The 19,393-nt window shown below is 50.0% G+C and overlaps 2 protein-coding genes and 1 long non-coding RNA gene across 7 annotated transcripts in view; 2 read left to right on the top strand and 1 right to left on the bottom strand.

The window, feature by feature from the left end:
* Nucleotides 1–115: 115 nt before the first annotated feature.
* LOC131701647 (uncharacterized) lies at nt 116–1,194 on the top strand. The gene is made up of 2 exons (XR_009308931.1): nt 116–405; nt 722–1,194. It is a non-coding gene; the product is annotated as an uncharacterized LOC131701647 (long non-coding RNA).
* A 494-nt stretch (nt 1,195–1,688) lies between these two features.
* Nucleotides 1,689–14,731, bottom strand: LOC117430526 (EF-hand calcium-binding domain-containing protein 5-like). Of its 4 annotated transcripts, XM_059000729.1 has the most exons (20): nt 14,470–14,730; nt 11,498–11,849; nt 11,109–11,381; nt 10,005–10,161; nt 9,307–9,370; nt 9,123–9,196; nt 8,879–9,034; nt 8,605–8,704; nt 7,708–7,989; nt 7,412–7,611; nt 6,926–7,082; nt 6,316–6,593; nt 5,737–5,888; nt 5,352–5,580; nt 5,088–5,240; nt 4,818–4,924; nt 4,284–4,537; nt 3,436–3,665; nt 3,047–3,143; nt 1,689–2,948 (listed from the first exon to the last, which is right to left on the bottom strand). In XM_059000729.1, exons 1-20 carry the CDS (start codon nt 14,660–14,662, stop codon nt 2,740–2,742), a joined length of 3,717 nt encoding a protein of 1,238 aa, XP_058856712.1. In that variant the 5' UTR covers nt 14,663–14,730; the 3' UTR covers nt 1,689–2,739. The 4 variants fall into 4 exon arrangements, with proteins under 4 accessions (XP_058856712.1, XP_058856711.1, XP_058856713.1 ...); XM_059000728.1 differs by having other exon boundaries at nt 7,412–7,989; nt 14,470–14,731; XM_059000730.1 differs by lacking the exon at nt 14,470–14,730 and adding an exon at nt 12,730–12,896 and having other exon boundaries at nt 7,412–7,989.
* LOC117429565 (protein phosphatase Slingshot homolog 2-like) overlaps nt 13,579–19,393 on the top strand; it is a 36,304-nt gene continuing 30,489 nt past the window's right edge. Inside the window, exons 1-2 of one of the 2 annotated variants that reach the window (XM_059000727.1) lie at nt 13,579–13,811; nt 18,389–18,432. In XM_059000727.1, the coding sequence (XP_058856710.1) occupies nt 13,749–13,811; nt 18,389–18,432 (107 nt within the window). In that variant the 5' untranslated portion in view covers nt 13,579–13,748. The remainder of the gene's footprint in view (nt 13,812–18,388; nt 18,433–19,393) is intronic. The other variant, XM_059000726.1, reaches the window with a different exon arrangement.

The following is a 19,393-nucleotide window of genomic DNA, read 5'->3' as shown; positions in this document are numbered from 1 at the left end:
TTGTATAGCGCAGTGGAGCCCCCTGGTGGAACGTCTCTGTTTTCGCCTCACGTTGTTTTGTGTTCTCCGTGCGTGCCCTGTGCATTTACCGTGCTTCACAGGTGCACTTACTGTTACACGGTCTTGTGATGAGCAAAGTCCAGTTAAAGAGCAGGGGGAGGTTTGGAAACAGGAGCCATTGTGGTTCATTTGCAGTTTCCAGCAGTTCCGTGCCGCAGGCTGTGTGGGAGCACGACGTGGCGTTACTGCAGGCTTCCTTCAAGCTTCTTCCCAGCCCCTTCCTCTGCAAGAGCTCTGTGAACTGAGCGGGGCATAAGAGCCAGCTGACCACTGACCACTCCAGGACAGAGGGGATGGACTCAGAGCTGAAGCAGAAGAGCAGCATCCTGGGGCACCAAGACACAGGTGGGGGTCCCTGTATCCACGGAGAGAAAGCGGGGAGGAGGGGATAGTTTTTTTGGTAAAGTTTGAAATACACCACTGGGATAGCATTGAGTACCAGTGTGTTACCCTGACCCAACCATAGCAGAACCATTAGCAGGTCTTCGCATTCCCAGCAGCACAGCAGGTTTGGAATGCATATTGCACTGTGGTCCTGGCAGGGTGTGGTAGAGCACTGGGTTGCAAGGATAGCCCTGTTGAAATGGGATAGTTCACTCGTGCCGTTGTTCTTTTGGTACCGTTGACCCGACACAGTTTGACTCCTGCTTGTTGTTCACAGGCCTCACTGTCTCGGTCTTCCTGGTTCTGCTGATCCTGGCCGTTGCCATGGCAGTGGTTGTTTACTACCCGACCCGGCCCTGCAGGTGGAGGCGCCAGAGGGAGGAGCAACTCTCACTGAGAGCCAATCAGATCACATAGAAGGAGCGCCAGGAGCGGAAGCAGTCCGCCACACCTTGCTTTACCCACAATGCCCTTCACCTCTTGTTGTTTCAGCCTTCTCCCAATGCAGTGTTAGTCCGCATCACATAACCACCGCCTGACCTGGATTCATTCTCATCCTCTGCTTGAGAGTCCCAGGACGGAGTGGCAGGCAGGCAGGACTGAGGCATTCTGGGATTGTGCCTGCTTGCAGACCGGAGTGTCACATCCCCCTCATCCTTTCACAGTGTGATTCAGATCTGTCTTTCTTAATTACTACATTGGCATATTTTTAATTTAAGAGTAAAATAAATATAATTTGTATGAAACACTTGACCGCTGTGCGTCGTGTAGTAATGTAAATGCGTGTGGTTTCATACCACTGTATAGAAAGTGTGTTCAGTCTGGTCAGTATCGCACCTCCCTGTATCCTGACGAATCTGCTCATTTCAGATTTCTATTGACTGTGCGTGACTGCCTGACGGGCTGCTGTGCTGGGTATGGTTTGTTCGGTCTGGAAGAAGCTGCTTTGGGTTTGCATGCTGTTGATTCCACTATAGGGAATGAAACATTCCCTTTAACTTTTATCATTGCCCTTCTCTTCAAAAGAACCCGCACAGGATAAACTTAATGTAAAGCTTACAAGAGCCCTACATTCACACAGAAGAACAGCCGAACCAGATACGAAAACACAGTCTGGTCTTCCACCTTGGCACCATATCCAGGGGCTCTGGTACATCATCATCATCATCATCATCATCATAACTGCTGTTTGGACTGTCACAGTGGTGGTTGAACACAAAGAAATTGCCCCAGCGATACTGTCATAAACTTTAATATTCCGTTTTTATTAAAAAGAAAACGAAAGACACAACGCTTTATTAAAAAGATCTAATCTGCCGTGTTTATTGTCGGTGTGTTCCGACGACTGCCTTTCACAGCCCTGCCAGGATCTGCAGAGCCTTCCTGTGCACGTAGCTTCTGTATCTGCATCAAGCCTGGGAGGAGAAGTAATTATCGTCCGGGTCGCTCCGGGACAGCTCCCTGCTTATCGGGCCCTCATCTCAGCCACAACACATTGATTGATGCTCTCAGGCAGATTGCAGTTCAGCTTCGGGGGGAGGAGGAGTGGAGTGTGACTTTTTACTGCAACACTCCCAGCAAGGTGATTTTTAAATGTTGTTTTTTGGGCGGGGTTTAGCTAGCTAGATACAGGTAGGCAGGATTACTTCTGTTATTGTTCTTAGAGGTGGAGTGTCTCGCTGTGAAAATAAAAGGTGCACATTTTGTTCTAGAGCAAAAGTACTGTTTGGTGCTGATTGAATGGGAGCCCCCCCAGTCTGGGAAGCAGAGTGCTCCACATTCAACGTCTGGCTGAATTCAAATCTGATTCTTTTTTTCTGTATGAAAACGGCACCTGGCCCATTCAGCTTCCCTGACAGTAAATTCATAGCACAGCAATGCAAACTCATGCACAGAGCTCCCTCAGTCTTTCACAGATTCGATTGACTCACGGTGAGGCCAGGCTGACACTGTATTTTACTACGTGAGGACCGTTTGCAAATGGACTTTTCAATATGCCCCAGTTTTTGATGTGTAAACCAGATAGCGAAATAAAGAGGAGGCACTATTAACGCATGAAGTTAACACATATGATAACTTGCTCTAATTTTGTTAACCGCTACAGTTTAGTCTAAATGCAATGTATCAAATAACATAAATACAGCTTGTGTTCAGATTTTTTTCAGAGAAAAATGTATTTGGTATGTAATGGGTTAATTAACTACAAATACTACACATGCATTCATCCAAACAGACACAGAGCTTCCCTTCCGTATTCAGCAGAGGAACAGTAATGTCTATTTTAAAAAGTCGCTCCTACAGTGCAGCAGGTGGCATTAAGTTCCTTCCTGTTGCTTGGCGGGGGGGGGGGTCCTTCTGCAGCGTGTCAGAGTTGGAGGGGGCTGGCTCCCGAGACTGACGCAGCTTCTCAGCTTGCTCCAGCAGGGACAGACACACGGACACCCAGTTATAGAGGTGCTCCGCTGGGAGTGATCCGTGCTTCCACACCTCTCCACGGGGAATACCTGCCAGGGAATCACACGTAGACAACACAGTCAGGCAGGCGGGCAGGGTGGACTGGCTGAGCGGAGTCAAGGCGTCACATGACACTGGGGTTCCTCACCTGCTAGGCATGCTTCCAGGTCCTCTCGCTCTACCTGCACTGAGCGGGCCGTGGGGTCAAAGTGCAACACCTTTCGGACCAGATCGCTGTTCACCTTCTGAGATGGGGAGAGGAAACTTCAGCATTGATACCTTACTGTTAGAGAGACTTCACTGCCACTTTCATGATTCTGTTTTTAATACAGCTTCAAACCATTGCTGGATAAGGATCTGGTTTAGGATTGCAGACGATTGCCTCGATAAGGGGAGCAATGCTACATGAGCTACCATGAGTTAAGACAACATTAATGATAAATCAATACTGAAGGTCAAAACAAAACTGCACACTTAATACCGTATAAACATTCCATTTTGAGCGCAGTAATAAAAACGAACAACAAAATAGCTCACCAGCCTGCACTGGCTCCACCTGTCAATCTCGGGAGTCTCCTCCCCGTGTGGGTGGAGCATCAGAAGCACCGCCCTCAGCACCTGGTGCACCACGGGGGGCGGGTCCTTGTAGCTCTTGAGCTCGGCGAATGATTGGTGGTCGAGTCTGCGCACGCAACCCCGCAGGTCCTCCAGCATGAAGCGAAGAAACAGGAGGGCCACTCGCTCCTCCCCACCAGCGCCCTCTGCCTCTGGGGAGGGCAATTACACAAGGGATAAATCATGACATCACCGCTCCCTGACGGCATTCTCAATACTTACTGTGGCTGTGCTGGCTACAGGGTCCGAACCAAAAACATTGAACTTGTGGGTTAGTTAAAGGATCAGGAAACGGTTCTAGACGGTCGTTGACATGTTTAAAGGTTTTCCACTGTGTTTTTTTACCCTGCTTTTCCAATGCATATACCCAATGCGTTCACTGTAGTTTACCCTAATTTGCCATGTTTATTGAAATGCTTTACCATACCCCTCTGCGCTTTACAATGCTTACCTATGCTTTGCCATGCTTTCACTGTGCTCTATTACACTTTGCTATGGGAAACTTTTATAAGGGAGATCAAAAACAGCTGCCACCTGAACCATTAAAACAGGGATCTTCCTAGTGATACACACACCTCATTAGAGTTAGGGTTCTCTAGACAAGCTCAGAGCAGCTCAATGCGGCTCAAAGCCAGGTAGATTAAAGCAGATTAGGGACAAATGATAATAAGATGTAGAGAAGAATGATGAGACCTGTTCCCTGACCCCTGTCCCCTCTCCCTTTTTCCCCTGTCCCCTGGCCCTTGCGTCCTGTCCCGGCCCCATCTTACCGAGTAGCCTGCTTGGCCTTGCCAGCCCGGAAGTCTCCCGGAGCAGCTGGCAGCAGGCAGCCTGGACCATGCGTACCATCCCCTGCAGGTCCCTGCGCTCGTGGGGCCGCAGCGCCCCCTGCTGCCCGCAGCTGAGATCCACAACGCCCAGCGCGCGCCCGCCAGGGTCTCGGAGCGGCACGGCTACCCGCTGCTCTCCGTACGCCACGCAGCTCAGTGCCTCCGAGCTGTCACAGCACTTGAACAGGTAGTCCCTGCGCAGAGGGGGGGGGGGGAGGGGGGCTATTACAGTTCAGCTAATGCATACCACAGGGATAACTCATGCGTCCTCCGAGCTCTGAAGCGATTCATTTAGAATTCAGCCCTATTCATTTATTCGGAGTTAACGACCCGTATTCATGTAACATATGATGCTGATCGCATGTCTAAAGGCCTGCGTTCATGGGATTGTGAGCAGTGTTATTTCACGCAGGGTTAAATGCTGGGTTTTGTTGCTGCTGTCGGGTAGGTTTTGCCCCTCCTGTGGTACTGCACCTGAAAAGGTGGTCTCTGCGTCTCAGGCTGGCTGGGGAGGAGAGCAGACGGGAGCGGCCTGTCTGACTGTCCAGAACCATCATCTTCCTCAGTGTGTAATCTGAACCCTGCAACAACAGACAGGGGGGTCAGAACGTCACAGGGGCGGGGGTCGCAGGTCACGGGATCACAGGAAGTCAACCGTTTAGAGACTGACACAGAGTCCTGGACCGCTGTCTCTCTCTCGTTCAGTTTGTGAAACGGGCGAGTTCTGTCAACCAGGGATCTTACCGTCTCACCCGCCGGCTCCATGAGGTACGTGGTCACGCTGCGCACGCTGGGCGCCCGGCTGTACAGCCAGGAGGTGGCGCTGTCCACGATGCAGAGGATATTCTTCAGGGAGAGGACGTGCTGGAAGGCCAGGCTGAACATGTTACCAACTCCCTGCAGAGAGAGGAGAGGAGAGGCTGAGACAGAGAAGAGGAGCAGGAGATAGAGAGAGGAGAGGGGGATGGAGGAGAGAGAGGCAGCAGGCAGACACTCGGTATGCAGCACCTGATAGAAGTCGATCTCGTGCCGGAGGAAGATGTTCCTCTCCTGGGGCTCCCTGAGGGTATCCACGCCCAGCACCCCGATGGCCCTGCCGCAGGGGTCCCTGAGGGGCACTGCGACGAACGAGCCCTTGCGCTCCTCATCGGGCCGCAGCGTGTTCCAGAACTGCACATTGCCGTGGAGACGGACACGGGGAACGTGCACAGGCTTCCCATCATCCACTGCGGTGAAGCTGGGGGGAGGGGCCAAGAAAAACCCTCAGCAGAGAGCCATAAAACATTAGAAAGGTCATGGAAATGCATTCCCAGGAAATATACGTTGTTTAAACTCTTTCCCCCAGGCTCCCCTCACAGCGCCCCCTACAGTACAGGAGTCTCTCTGCCGTTACCTCACTCCCTTCGCCATGTCTCTGGTCAGTTCCTTGTTCAGCACGTAGGGGGCGTCCTCAGCAGTGCAGGCCGTGTACCGCAGCCTCTCGTTCCCCTCCAGCAGGGCGATCGAGGCGCTGATCAGCTTGTTGTTCCCATGAGCCTCTGCATCCTGACAAAGATAGACACGCGACAGGATGGGTAACGGCATTGCTTTAGAAACCCCTTCATCACACCCTCAATGCCCCCTCGATTCTGCTAAGTGCAAAATGCCTTACGTTCCCTTCCCTGCAGCTTCCTATTGGCTTTTCTGTCTTGTTTTCAAAGAGGTTGCAAGTGACAGCATGCACAGAAACACACACATGCACACACGCACACATACACACACACACACGCACACATGCACACACACACAGACATTAAACCTTCATCAACCTCTAGAAATCCCATCTATCTTTTGTTTTCAGTCGGTTGAGACTCAGTAGTGATCACCACCTTACTGCCCCTCCACTCACCCGGTACAGCCTTGTACACGGACTGTATCACCTCATTGCCCCTCTGTATTGCCCTCCTGCCCCCTCTGCTGCCCCTGCTCTCACCCGGTGCAGGGTCTGGAACACGGCTCGGTACACTGGCTCCAGGCTGGCTCCTCCGGTCAGGGCCGCACGGTGAATCTGGAGCAGCCACTTCCTGCGCTTGGCCCCCCTGGAGCGCTCAGCCAGGGACCGCTCGGCGCTCTCCCCCAGGAACTGCAGCAGCCTGTCGAAGCCCCCCTCTTGGCCCCCCTCGGGAGGCAGCTCCGAGATCACAGCCTGCAGGAGCACGTGGAAATCCCCCCGGGTGAGAGAGGGGCGCGGGGGGCCCAGGCACTGCCACGCTGCCAGAGATAAGACCGAGGGAGACTCTGAGCTGCAGCACCACACACGGAGTGAACATGGAGTGCATTTGTTGCTAAGAAGCTGTTTTATCTCCCTTGAACCCTGCTTGTTAGTCCCGCACTGTAGGGACAGACAGGCACACCCATGTTACGACTTCAAATGATGATTTCATGTTTTCTGTTCTACTGAATTCCCAAAGAACTCTTAATCGCTCCGCTATCATTCTAGTGAGCAGGAAACCAGAGACACAAGCATGGAAACTCCTGTTAGTGGAAATGAAAGACTGAAACGCAGGTAGAAACCCTGCCTCTGAAGCCTCGCCGTGCCTCACCTCTGCTGATGGCCCCTCCCTCGGCTCCCTCCTTGTAGCGGCTCAGCGCTCTCTCCAGCTCCCCTCGCTCCAGCAGCCCGCTCCCCTCGTTATCGCACTTCTCAAACAAGGCATCCAGGGCGAGCCGGCGCTGAGCCAACACTGCCTCCTTCCGCGTCTGCAGCACAGAGAGAACAGCCTCACAACGGGCATGTAACACAAGCCAGTACCCAAACTCACAGCTGTGCCGTGCGTCTAGATTGCTAAACTAAACATGCAGCCTTGCACTAGTTTAACTGCCATACTCATTCACTATGTTATTCACAAGATTAGCTCTTACTTGTAATGAAGGAAGCCCAAGCGAGTGTAGCTCAGCACTCCACGGTGCCTCAGCTGGGAGGTTTCATCTTCCTTTAGTTTGGTGAGATTGGAGCAGTCTCACAAACCCCCACCCTCCCCCAACCCCAGACCCTTCAGGTTCCCCTCCAGTCCCCACCCACACGCTACCTTCTCCAGCCTCATGAGCCTCTCCTGCTCCGTCTCTCGGTACCCCACCCGCAGGTACCCCACCAGGCTCTGCACAACGTAATCCGGGGCTGCCTCTCCCAGGAAGGTGTCCAGCAGCTGCAGGAACTGAGGCAGGTCCATGGCCCTGTGGTCGAAGGCGCTCACCCCCCTGTGGGGACCCAAGCTCTCTGGGTCAGGCTCTGCAAGGGGGCAAACACACACAGGCAGGGCATCTGCAGGCACTGTAACTTTGTGCAACCTGCCCTGGCTTTCCAACTGCGACAGACAGCACTCACCTAGACCCAGAGTCGTCAGATCCAGGCCACCTTCCTCGGACTCGTCGGAGTCTGTCTCCTCTATCTCAATCCGCTCCTCCGGGGGTCGCCCCTCATCCCCTGCAGGGTCCCCTGGCTCGCCCGCCCCCTCTTCTCCATTGGCTGGCTCTGTCTCTGTGCTGGCTGTGATTGGTGGGGAGGGTTCCTGTGTCTCTCCCGCAGGCTCCTGCTCTTTCTCTTTGGCTTCGGAGGGGCCGTTCCAGAATATAGTGGAGTCCAACTCGCCTGGATCCCGAACTGGCCCTGGGAGGGAGGGAGGAGGGAGGGAGGGATCAAAAAGACTGCAGAAATATACAACGTGGTCATAGGGTCAGAGTTACCATGTGACTCAGTTTGGAACCATTCAGACTTTTCAACTCAAACCCCAATGCATTCTGGATACGTTTTACCTGTCTCAGGTACCTTTCGCAGCAGGACTACACTTACCAGAATGCATTGCGGTGTGAGTCGAACAGTCTGAACTGTGTCAGACTGTCCCAGTGTGCACGCTGTCATATCGTAACCGTGACACATGGGATCAATGTGCCACTATGGATAGCTATTAGGAAACAGACTGGTTTAAAATGCTGTTAAAGTCACTTTTTAAAATGCAGTGCAGTACTATTTAAACCCCCTAGATGGGGCTCTAACACCAGCATGTCAATACAGTGGCACAATGTCAACTCAATGGGATTCACATCCTCCTCGTCTTTTGCTCCAGCGCGCTTTGGACAGAACTGATTCATTTGTGAAACATGAAAAGAAAGGAACTTTTTTTTTTTTTTTATTCCATTTCTTTAAACGCTTTTCTCTTATAAGGGCTATATTTCAGATTTCATGATTCACGATTCAGCGTTTCAAATCTATGGAGATACTCACAGCTCCGGGGGTTGTGCAGCGTGACTCTCACACTCTCGTCACACCCGTCATAGAAACCCTCCAGCGTGGACAGAACCCTCCGTCTGTCCAGGAATCCTGTCTGCAGGGACAGACAGACAGGCAGGCAGTGGTCAGCACTAACCGCTCACTTCTGAACACGAATCGGGCCTCCGAATTTAAGAGCTACCAGAATGAATGGGGTAAAGACCAGAGAAGCGGTGCGCGGCGCCTCAGACCAGCACACCTCGGGACCCCACAGCTCGTCTGCCGGTACCTTTGCACAGTCGCAGTCCTGGAACAGCTGAGAGAAGGGCCGTCTCCAGCGCTCCCTGTGTTCCTCCTGCCGGTGATCCTGAGCGCAGAGGGAAAGGTGCAGCAGGAACCGCTCGAAATCATCCGTGGGCAGACCGGCGATAAAGCTGAACACGTACTGGGGAGAGGGAGAAAGAGAGAAGCTGTTCCAGCACCGCACACCACACGGGAGCCCTTAATGGAGAGGGACATGGCCAGGCACTCACCTCCTCAAAGTGCTCCTGCTTCAGTGTCTGCTGAGCGTCGTCAGTGGAGTCCAGCTCCCGGTCGTACTGCACTCCTGCAGGGAGACAGGGATAGGCAGCCAGGGGGGTGAGCTCAGCGCAGGGCAAAGCCTTACTACAGCTTTACTATATTAATAAGGAGCTAAGAAGCTCTAAAGAAGCTCACCTGAGCTATCTGGGGACAGGTCGGGGCTGGAGATCTCCAAAAACGCCCTCAGAGCGTTCTGAACCTGCAAAGTGATCAAACGAACTTGTTATCGACACGCAGTAACAGCTAAGGCAGTGTTATACAACAGCCTGAGCTCAGCAGAGGGGGCTCTTATTGTGTCCATTCATCCATTCATCCATTCACCAGCTCGATTCTCCAGGGCATTCAACACCATCCCAATCCCCTGGATGATTCGTGACCCAGAACAAAACGATGAAGTCTGTGCTGAAAGACAGCAGCGATAACCAGTGAAACACTCGCTCTCTCCAATAGACAGGAGCCTCGCCTCCTTAATCCCCATCCTTGTTTGGCTGTAATTAAAATGGCCCTTTCCACTTATTCCTTTCTGATAACACGGACCCCAGCTCTTATTATCTGTCCCGTAATCCTAATCCAGACCCTAACTCTGTCCTAATCCCACCATCATCCTGCCATGATCCCAGTTTAATCCCATCTAATCCCTGCCCTACATTTACATGTGAGTCTGCCAGCCTCTCTCTGCATCACAAGGGCTTGGATCAGTACCTGCGCTTTCCGTTCGGTTAGCAGCTCTTCTGGGCTGGCTGGTGAACAGTACGTTGCTGCTTGCTCTAGACTACAGTCCATCGCCACGCATGCACTGCCCTGTGTGCAATGCGCCCACTCTCACCCCTCACCAGTCTGAGCTGCAGGGTCTGGTCTGGCTCCAGGCTCCACTCCGTGAACTGCGCCCTCAGAGCCTCCTTCCTCATCTCCCCCACCTGGGACCGTACCCTCTCTGCTCGGACCCGCTCCTCCCGCGTCTCTCGAACCTGCAGCTTCAGCTGGACCAGCCTGCAGCACAGACACACAACACCACCCCGACGCCACAATGCACCGTTCGGGTTAAAAAGTTAGACCCTACAGAAGGGACTGCAGGGCGCTTTCTGCTGGCTGAGCTGTACTGGGAGGGATCGATCAAGGGGAGGGGCGCCACACCGCTGCTACATTACAGGGTTTATGGGCTGTGAAAATAAAAGGGAAGCCGTCCGCCCCAGACAAATTACTCTGGTGGCCAATGAGCCGTGGTAATCAGACAAATAATGGAGGTAATAATGGATATAAATGAGAGGAAGACGGGCTAGGGGTGCCGATAGCTGTGAAAAGAAGCAGCCGTGAGTCTGAGCTGTACAGCGGAGAGGGGTGAAGGGCACCTTTCATCTGCCAAGAAGGGTGTGAAGACTCTGCATTCTGCTGTCTGTAGCCACGGCCCATGTTAAGCAGTTAAGTGTAACGACGCGTCTTCTAGAATGCAGTACCATGCCCCTGATTCTAGTTCTAGAACCTGGCTGTGCATTCCTTGGCTCCGCCACCTGTTCTACAGCGGATGTTTTTCCATATCACATAGTGGTGGATTTGCCTCAACAAAATGTCCCTGTGCTGCACCCTATGTGTTTTCCATTAAGGGCTGATGGAGTGCTGACACTAGTCTAGGGGGCTTCAGGTGTAAGGATTCTATTCACAAAGGTTTTAAGAGGGTTTTTTTTTTTTTTTTAAGAACATAAATATTCTTGAAATGATTTAATCCTTTATGGACACATAATAAATATATAGTTTCACTGAATTTCAATTTGTTTCCCCATTGTTTTCTAGGGGAAAAAAATGTCATCCTCATATGTGGCTATCATGCATTTGTGTCTTCCCTATGTCCCCCATGTAAACAGTTGTCTCCGTCCCCACATGAGGTCTCAGTTGTCTGACTGAATCCTGGCTGCCTCTGCACAGGCAGCACATGCACTCACCGGTTGTCCTCCAAGTCCACCTGCTCTTCCTTGAGCTGCTGCAGCACCTGCCTCAGCCCCCGGGTGTAGGGGTGGGAGGGGTCCGAGGGGCAGATCTTGGGGTGGTTCCTCATCAGGTGCTGCGCCAGGTAATTGATGGGGTTAAACTCCTGTTCTGCCCCAGCCTGCCCCCCTGGAGTCCTTTCCTCCAGGAGCTGTCTGTTCCCAGCCTCTGTTAGAAGCTTCTCCAGCCCAGGCAGCAGGGTAGGCAGCAGCCCCTCAAGCAGGTACGCCCTGGAGTGAACGAAACAACAGGGATCATACAGCAAGGGCTGGTTACTAGCTATTACTAATCAATTATTATAAACAGTCACCGCCAGTAAATATGGAACTGTGACAGCTTTCCTCACCTGGTGTGTGCTGTTTGCTTGTCTGGAGTGAACCAATCACTGGCCAGCATGTCCACTGCGACACGCCTCTCTAGTTTTTCCCCTGCCTCCCGCTTCCTCTTCAGCTCAGCGGCTTTCCTCTGCTGCAGCTCCAGAGCTTTCCTGTGGACCTGGGCATCCAGGATGAGTTTCCAGCCCTGTCCAGGAGGGGGAGCTCTCTCCCCAGTCCCTTCCCTATCTGGCTCTGCCCCTCCTGGGACTCTCTCACTGCTGGCAAGCTGCATGGAGCCTGAGAGAAGATCACAGCCGGAGGATGCAGCCATGGTGTGGTTTAGAGAGTGCGTCCGTGTGTGTGTGTGTGTGAGTAGTACTCCTATGGGGGCAAAAACATGAAGCAAACATAACTGTACCAAGCATGCCACTGTAACTAACATCCACAGCATGTGCGGAAAAGAGTCCACCTGTTCCGATCCCGAGTCTGACTCCAGAGGGAGTAACAGAATAATACAGAAGTCAGTTACCAGGGGATTCGTACAAATCCAGCTTTTAAGAAATGTGTTGGTTTTTTTTTGTCTTTTTCTGATCGTTTATTTATTTGCTGGCTCTCCTCAGGAGAAGTTTCAATACAATCAGACGCGCTGCTCTTTTAAACGCTATCGCGTGATTCGAAATGCACCGTTCATGCGCAAGCGGACCTACGGGAGGTTACTCAGCGATTATGCCTGTTCGTTATGTCATGTAGGAGAGCCCTTGAAACTTGATTTAGACTCATAACAACCACTCGGAATTGCCTTTAAGAAGTATTTATCGGCAGGTATTCAATAAATCCATTCATTAATGTGTCGATTTCAAAAGGAGAAAAGCGGTCCTTCCTTCACCTTTACAATTGAGTACCAATGAATGGCAATTAGCTAACGCACCGAGTGTTTTAAAAGCCGATTGGAAGATCTACAGTACAGCTTACAGTACCTTTAAGTGACATATATAGTTAATTTGCAACCCCTAGTGGGCTGCACTCTGTGTAATATCTCTTAGCTGGGCTGTGCGGACGTGCCTCGGATGCATCCGGTGTAACGCTGGTTAACCAGCGAGGCCAAGCAGAAGCACTGACTCTGTGACGTGTGTGTTACAGAATGGAACTGTGAAGCTAGGCTAGGTCTGAAGCACGTGACTGTTAAAATAAACACGCTCTGTGCTTGCAGCTGCAATCCGTGTCTAGCGTGCGTGTAAAGAAGAGAGCGATCTTCACCTACCTTACCCCTCTGTATCGACTGCGTTCACCGGCCTCTACCTTAGTGTGGGGAGCGTTGCTGGATGATAGGCAGGCAGCTTACCTGTCTGTGTTTGAGTGTGTTGTCAGGTACACGATGGCGTGACCATACAGGTTACAATCTCTCTCTCTCTCTCTCTCTCTCTCTCTCTCTCTCTCTCTCTCTCTCTCTCTCTCTCTCTCTCTCTCTCTCTCTCTCTCTCGTGTGTGTGGCCTGTGCTCAGCAGTGTTGTGTATACTGCAGGTTGCTAAGCAATGCAGCCACACGCCATTCCTGCAGGCTCCCTGTGTGGGGGGGCAGTTGTAGGCAAAATGTACCTTCATTATGAGTTACAGCAAGAGCAGCACTCAGCAGCTCTCCGAATGCATAACACTGTTACCCTTCTCCGATCTGAAACGTCTTTCTCTGCACCCGCTATTCCAATCCAATACAAAGACAAACAGACAGGCTTTCAATACTTACTTAGATCTCTCTGTATTCGTGCATGCACTGTTGAGATGTGCCTGTGCACTAAACTAAAACAGGGACAGGAAATGCGTATGATTTTCTTTATGTATCTATGTAAACGTCTTTTTTTTAAAGCGTGATTTATGTATTTAACGTATTTTAATAATGAAATACAATAACACTTTTTTTGTTTGTTTGCTTCAACGCTTTCAACAAACCAAATGCAGAATAATTCATGTGGTCATTATGTTTTCAGTTATTAACATTGAAATCCTATGGATTTACATGCACGCTTGTGCTTTATGATGACCCTCCATCTCCCACTACGACACGCCCAAGAATGTGAAATAAGATATGCATGACTGTCTGTGTGAGTGTGCAGCTTTCACGAGTGGCCGAGGTCCGCATGTCACGGGTTACCCTGCGTTTGACAGGTGTGGTAGGGCGCATGCGCAGTGCAGGCTCTGCAGCTCCCCAGTCGTCTCATAAGGAAACACAGAGGCGGAGGCGGTGTACCCGGAGTGATGTCTTTGCCGGTCCGCACCGACCCCTAAATGGCGTTAGTCACTGTGCAGAGGTCCCCTACCCCCAGCGCCACCTCCAGTCCTTCCGTCTCGGTGAGTTTCGCTTCTTTTTTATTTTGGGTGGATTTTCTGTGGTTTTGTGTCTTCGGGGACTGCAGAATAGCGTCCCACCTCAGCAGCAGTGCGCAGGCGCGCTGGTTCCAAGCCCCGCACACAGATTTGCAAACTTTAATAATATTATTATGATGTTCTTATTGTTATTTTTACTGTACTGCTTGCGAGTTGTATCTGTATATATTTATGCTTATTGTACGTGCGATTGTTTGCGATCTTAATCATAGGTCGCCGCTGTCTGTCTTTCCGGTTTGTTTTCAAATCGCTTGCTTTTATAATCGCTTGATCGATTGGTAATTGATTATGAATTGGCTGATTGAAACACGTAAATGTAATCCACTGTCGCGTAATTTGAATCCGGGGGCAGTCCCAAGTTTAACAAGGAACTGTACAGTACAATAATACTGCATTACAAAAAAATAAATATGTCATTGAATAAATCATACTTTGAATCACAATCGATTGTAATATATCAATCTGACGACTGTATCCCGCTACACTGGGGAATAGTGAAATACATTCCCCTCAAACCCAAACTCGCCAGCTCCAACCTCACGGGGAACATTTACCATATTTAGCAGTTTTGTTTCAATATAACTTCAATATAAATAATTGAACCATTAATGTAAACACTCACCGCTGACGTGCTGTAACGCGTTAAATAAAAAAAAAGTAGCATTCAAACATGAAACAAATAAAAAGAGACAACTGTTTGAAACGAAACAACGACCAAGTGAAATCTTGAGGAGCTGTTTGTAAGAAATCGACTCAAACGTGTTTAATTGTGACGTGGGATCTGATCGTTTCTTTTGAATTTTATGATCCCTCATATACAGTATAATTGTATTTAACAATATCTGTAACCTTAATAACTGTTTTTACCAGGGCTGGGATTGACATCTGCTGTGTTGTGTATAATATCTAATACAAACGTTTAATATTTTGTATACTGTGTGTGTGTGTGTGTGTGTGTGTGTGTGTGTGTGTGTGGGGGGGGGGGGGGGTTTGGTTCTGAATCGCAGACCTTTTTGTTCAGTAAGGTATCAGGATTAATACCCAGTAGTTTATTTGTAATATAAATGCCTCGCTGTGTGTGTTTATGTGGTTAAAGGCTGGGGCTGGGACGCTATTTGGCAGGCTGCTCATGTTTGCCTTTCCAGCAGCACCGAGGCCTGTCTCTTCATGCTTGTCATCGCTGCTCTGGTATAACCCGAGCGGACGGTGCTTACACCGCATCGCCGTTAGTCTTGCATTTAGGATTTATTATTCGTTCTGTTGAATTAAATCTTGCCTCCGTTATATCACACGGCCGCCTCAAGCCTCGCTTTAGAGTGGGAGCCGCTTTTAAATCGGGTGAAGTGTTGAGCCTGGGGCTGGAGTAGCTGCTGTACCCAGTCAAAGAGGCTTCGTCTCAGGCTGTTGTGAGCCTTTTTTGTTCTGGTTGTTTGGAGAAGTGTGCTGACCTGGACTTAAAGGGGAAGTGCGTGCGTGCGAGTGTGTTTTTTAACACTAAAGTTTCAAATTTACAAACGTTACCACTTCTCACATCTCGCTGCTCACCCTCCTCAGCAAGTTAAAAGTTTCATATACAGTAAACGTGTTCAGCAGCGGGAGAGAAAACACTGGAGAGGAGAAATGAGTCAGTATTTAAATGTGTGGTGATTTGAATACAAGACTTGCATTGTACAGTATTTGTTTTACTCGATACTCGATACTCCAGTATGAAATGGCCATTTCATGACGTTTGCTGTACTGGATACATGGTCAATATCAGGCTTTTTTGATGGTTACAGCTCACTGTATTAGGATAGACACAGCACCACAAACACCTTGGAAGTTGCCATAAGCTGTTAGTCTGCAGCTCAGCCTCCATGGTTCAAGCCTGTCCAGGACTGGAGGGAGCACCCTTTCTGTGGATGTGGTGGCACAGTACCTGCAGCAGAGGGCTTTGGCTGTCTTCCCCAGGGTCCTCTGAACAGCCTCTGTATTTTGCATAGAGCTCTGAGTGGTCTTTTTGTGTGCTGTGTCCCTCTCTTTATTGTAGGGAGTAGGGTGTATATTAAACTTTGCTTCTCCCACTTTTACACCAGCCCTGTAACTGTCCCTGCTTGATCTGGAATCAGTTCCTGAGCTGCACTAATCCAGTACCACTGCAGTGCTTACAGCAACTCAATAGTATTGGGTTCTCCATCTCAATGCATCAATGATGTGTCAGAATGCAGTGGTTGGAGAGTCAGGGGTTAAAGTCGCAGTGAGTATTCTGGGGGGCTCTCCAGCAGCTCTCAGTAAACAGACAGTTTCCAGTTTGGGAATAAACAGGACAAGCGTCACATTCCGGACTGTGTCCAGACAGGGAGAGGTCGTTGATGAGCTGAGTACTGGAGAGTAGTGTTTACTACAGAGAGAGAGAGAGAGAGAGAGAGAGAGGTGTGAACATCTAGAGACACTTGGAAGATTTTGCTTCCCTGACGTCTCCATTTAATTGTATTGAATATGTTGCATAGCAGTTTCACCCATTCCAGGTTTCATTATGTGCTTGATCAGCCCCAGCGTATAGTTAACAAGCTCAGGTGTGTCTTATTCAACATCCCTGCAATTCAGAACTGGCTACAGAGATGTTTAGAATATGGGGAACAGTACAATACAATACAAGCAGCTTTCAGTTATAATATAGTACACTTTATTTTAAAACAGTACAGCTGGGGGGCTCCCGAGTGGCGCATCCAGTAAAAGCACCCGCTAGAGTGCAGGATGCGCTCTATAGCCTGGACGTCACCGGTTCGAATCCAGGCTATTCCACAGCCGACCGTGGACGGGAGCTCACAGGGGGCGGCGCTCAATTGGCCGAGCGTCGCCCGGGGGGAGGGAGGGTTAGGTCGGCCAGGGTGTCCTCGGCTCACCTCGCACCAGCGACCCCTGTAGTCTGGCCGGGCGCCTGCGGGCTTGCCTGTAAGCTGCCCAGAGCTGCGTTGTCCTCCGACGCTGTAGCTCTGAGGCGGCTGCACGGTGAGTCTGCAGAGTGTAAAGAAGCGGGCGGCTGACGGCACACGCTTCGGAGGACAGCGTGTGTTCGTCTTCGCCCCTCCCGAGTCAGCGCAGGGGTGGTAGCGGTGAGCTGAGCCTAAAAATAATTGGGCATTTCAAATTGGGGAGAAAATAATAAAAAAAAACTAATTGGCAACGACTAAATTTAAAAAAAACACAAAAAAAACAAAAAAAAAACAGTACAGCTGTACAAAATTAAAAAAGAAAATAAACCTGTTCATAACTGGGGACTGTAGAACACTGCAGTTTGCACGGTATCTGTGCAGATGTTATTTGCCTGGCAACGGCACTGGTAGATTGCTAGTGATTGATTGGATTCCTCCCCATCAGTGGAGTAGCATGGTTACTATGGAAACCAGTTAACACATCACAAAGGCATCTGTAAGTGAGGTCAGTGACAATTCTGGCCAGTCAAACACTGTGACCCATTCATGTAGAGTGTGTGCGTGTGTCCCCCTCTCTCTCTCTCTCTCTCTCTCTCTCTACACAGTGGTTGTTTCAGGAAGTGGATTTGTGAGTGTGAGAGTGTGAATGCAGTTTCGTTCTGTAGAGTGTGTGCGTGTGTCCCTCTCTCTCTCTCTCTCTCTCTCTCTCTCTCTCTCTCTCCACAGTGGTTGTTTCAGGAAGTGGATTTGTGAGTGTGAGAGTGTGAACGCAGTTTCGTTCTGTTACTTTCCTCTGCAGGGTGTCGGTCTGTACGTCACACTTTTCGGATTAAGAACATAAGAAAATGCTCTAATGAGAGGAGGCCATCCGGCCCATCAGCGCTCGCCAGGTTCCTAGCAGCTGATTGATCTCAGAACTTTGTCAAGCTGGATCTTAAAGGATCTCAGTGATTCTGCCTCCACAGCTTGGCTAGGTAGCCCATTCCATCCCCTCACCACTCTCTGCGTGAAGAAATGTCTCCTTTTCCTCTGTTCCGAGTCTGTCTCCACTACATTCCCAGCTGTGTCCTCTGGTCCTGGTTTTTGTGCTATGCTTACAGTAATGGATTGTGTGAACTATGTCAGCTCCTTTTAAGATTTTAAATACTTCAGTCATGTCCTTCTTTGTTCCAGGCTTAGCTCTCTCTCTCTCTCTCTCTCTCTCGCTCTCTCTCTCAGTTCAGAGCTGTGCTGTATAATCCAGAGCTGGGTGGGGATTGGAATGGTTTATCCCTTCAGAGAAAGTGAAGTGATTTAGGGATTAGGAGAGGAGTAGATGAGCAGATTAAGCGTGTGCGTGTAAGAGAGGAGGCTCCACCACTGCCCTCCTGTGGCTGCACACAGTATGGCAGCCTCCTGTATTGAAAAAGGTCTCTGTGCCGCAGAAGGATGACTGTGAGTTCACTGGACTTCCATACAGCAAAGATTGTTCCTTGCGTTGTGATTGCAGTCTGTCATAACCACACTAATAGGTGTAACAACATCTGGGACTTCCACAATGGATGTGTCTCAAATGGGAACGCAGCAGAGCTGTACTGTATGTTCCTGGAGGTCTGGAAGACTGACTGGTTTCTGTTTCTTTCCCAGGAGGTTGACAGTGGGGAGGAGGAGCGCCGGTCCCAGCCCAGAAGGTAAGAGTCTACTACCCTGCTTCTCGCTCTCTATGGTATCCCTCTCTCTTTCTCAGAGCTCAGCTTACTACATAGCTTCTGAGCCTGGCTGCTGAGATGTGCAGTACCCTGACAGCCCACTGGGTGGAGCTCTGCAATCAGTTTTAACAGCTTGTTGCGTCTGAAGTGGAAAGATATATTTTTGCTAGTGAAGCAAGATGTTTTGTCTGTTTAATGCTGCTTTGTTCTCAAAACCACTTGGCATCAAACATACCTTGTTCTCGACGGTAGGTTTGCATTTTCAACATTGTAGTTCAAGCTGTTAAAATGCAAGCTAAACACATTTTTTTTTTTTTTAAATGCAGTGTTTATTATACTAATGACATTGTACAGGAAACGCGATACTTGCTTTCACCTGGGCCTGTCTGTGTTGTGTACTCTGCTGGTTTATTTTGGTCTGTCTGGCTGTGATTGGCTGCTAGTGTTTAACCTGGGACACTTCCTGGTAGAGACTTCTTGGGAAGTGGGGCAGGCTGGTCACCTGACTCCAGTCAACACAGCTGGGTAAGTCCCTGGCTGGACTGGCTGCACTCTGTCCTGTTTACCATGGCTCCACTTCCTCCTGCCTGTCTTGTGATTGTCAGACGATTGCCATGGACTGGACATACAGAACCCAGAATAAAAACAGTGGCGAAAGCTGTGGAGAAATAATATGCTGTAGATTGTGACAGACGTACTGGGACATTGGGACACTTGTCATAAACAAAAAAGCTGGGGCGTCATTGGGTAACATCCTTAGAAAATGCTCCTATTTGTAAAGCCTCACGGGACCCTGTCTGTAACATCCCAACCACACGTCCTCTTATTTAACTGGGTTCTTGTTAAGCCAGTCACCTGGAGGGGAGTGCAGTGCTAGGGAACCCCTGTGTACAGCAGAAGTTGCCTTGTTAATAAGTGACGTGTTGTGTTTTTAAAGGCTCGG

Source organism: Acipenser ruthenus, chromosome 26, assembly GCF_902713425.1.
Source record: "Acipenser ruthenus chromosome 26, fAciRut3.2 maternal haplotype, whole genome shotgun sequence".
NCBI lineage: Eukaryota > Metazoa > Chordata > Actinopteri > Acipenseriformes > Acipenseridae > Acipenser > Acipenser ruthenus.
The sequence above is the reverse complement of the archived record's forward strand: the minus strand, read 5'-3'. Positions and strand labels throughout refer to the sequence as shown.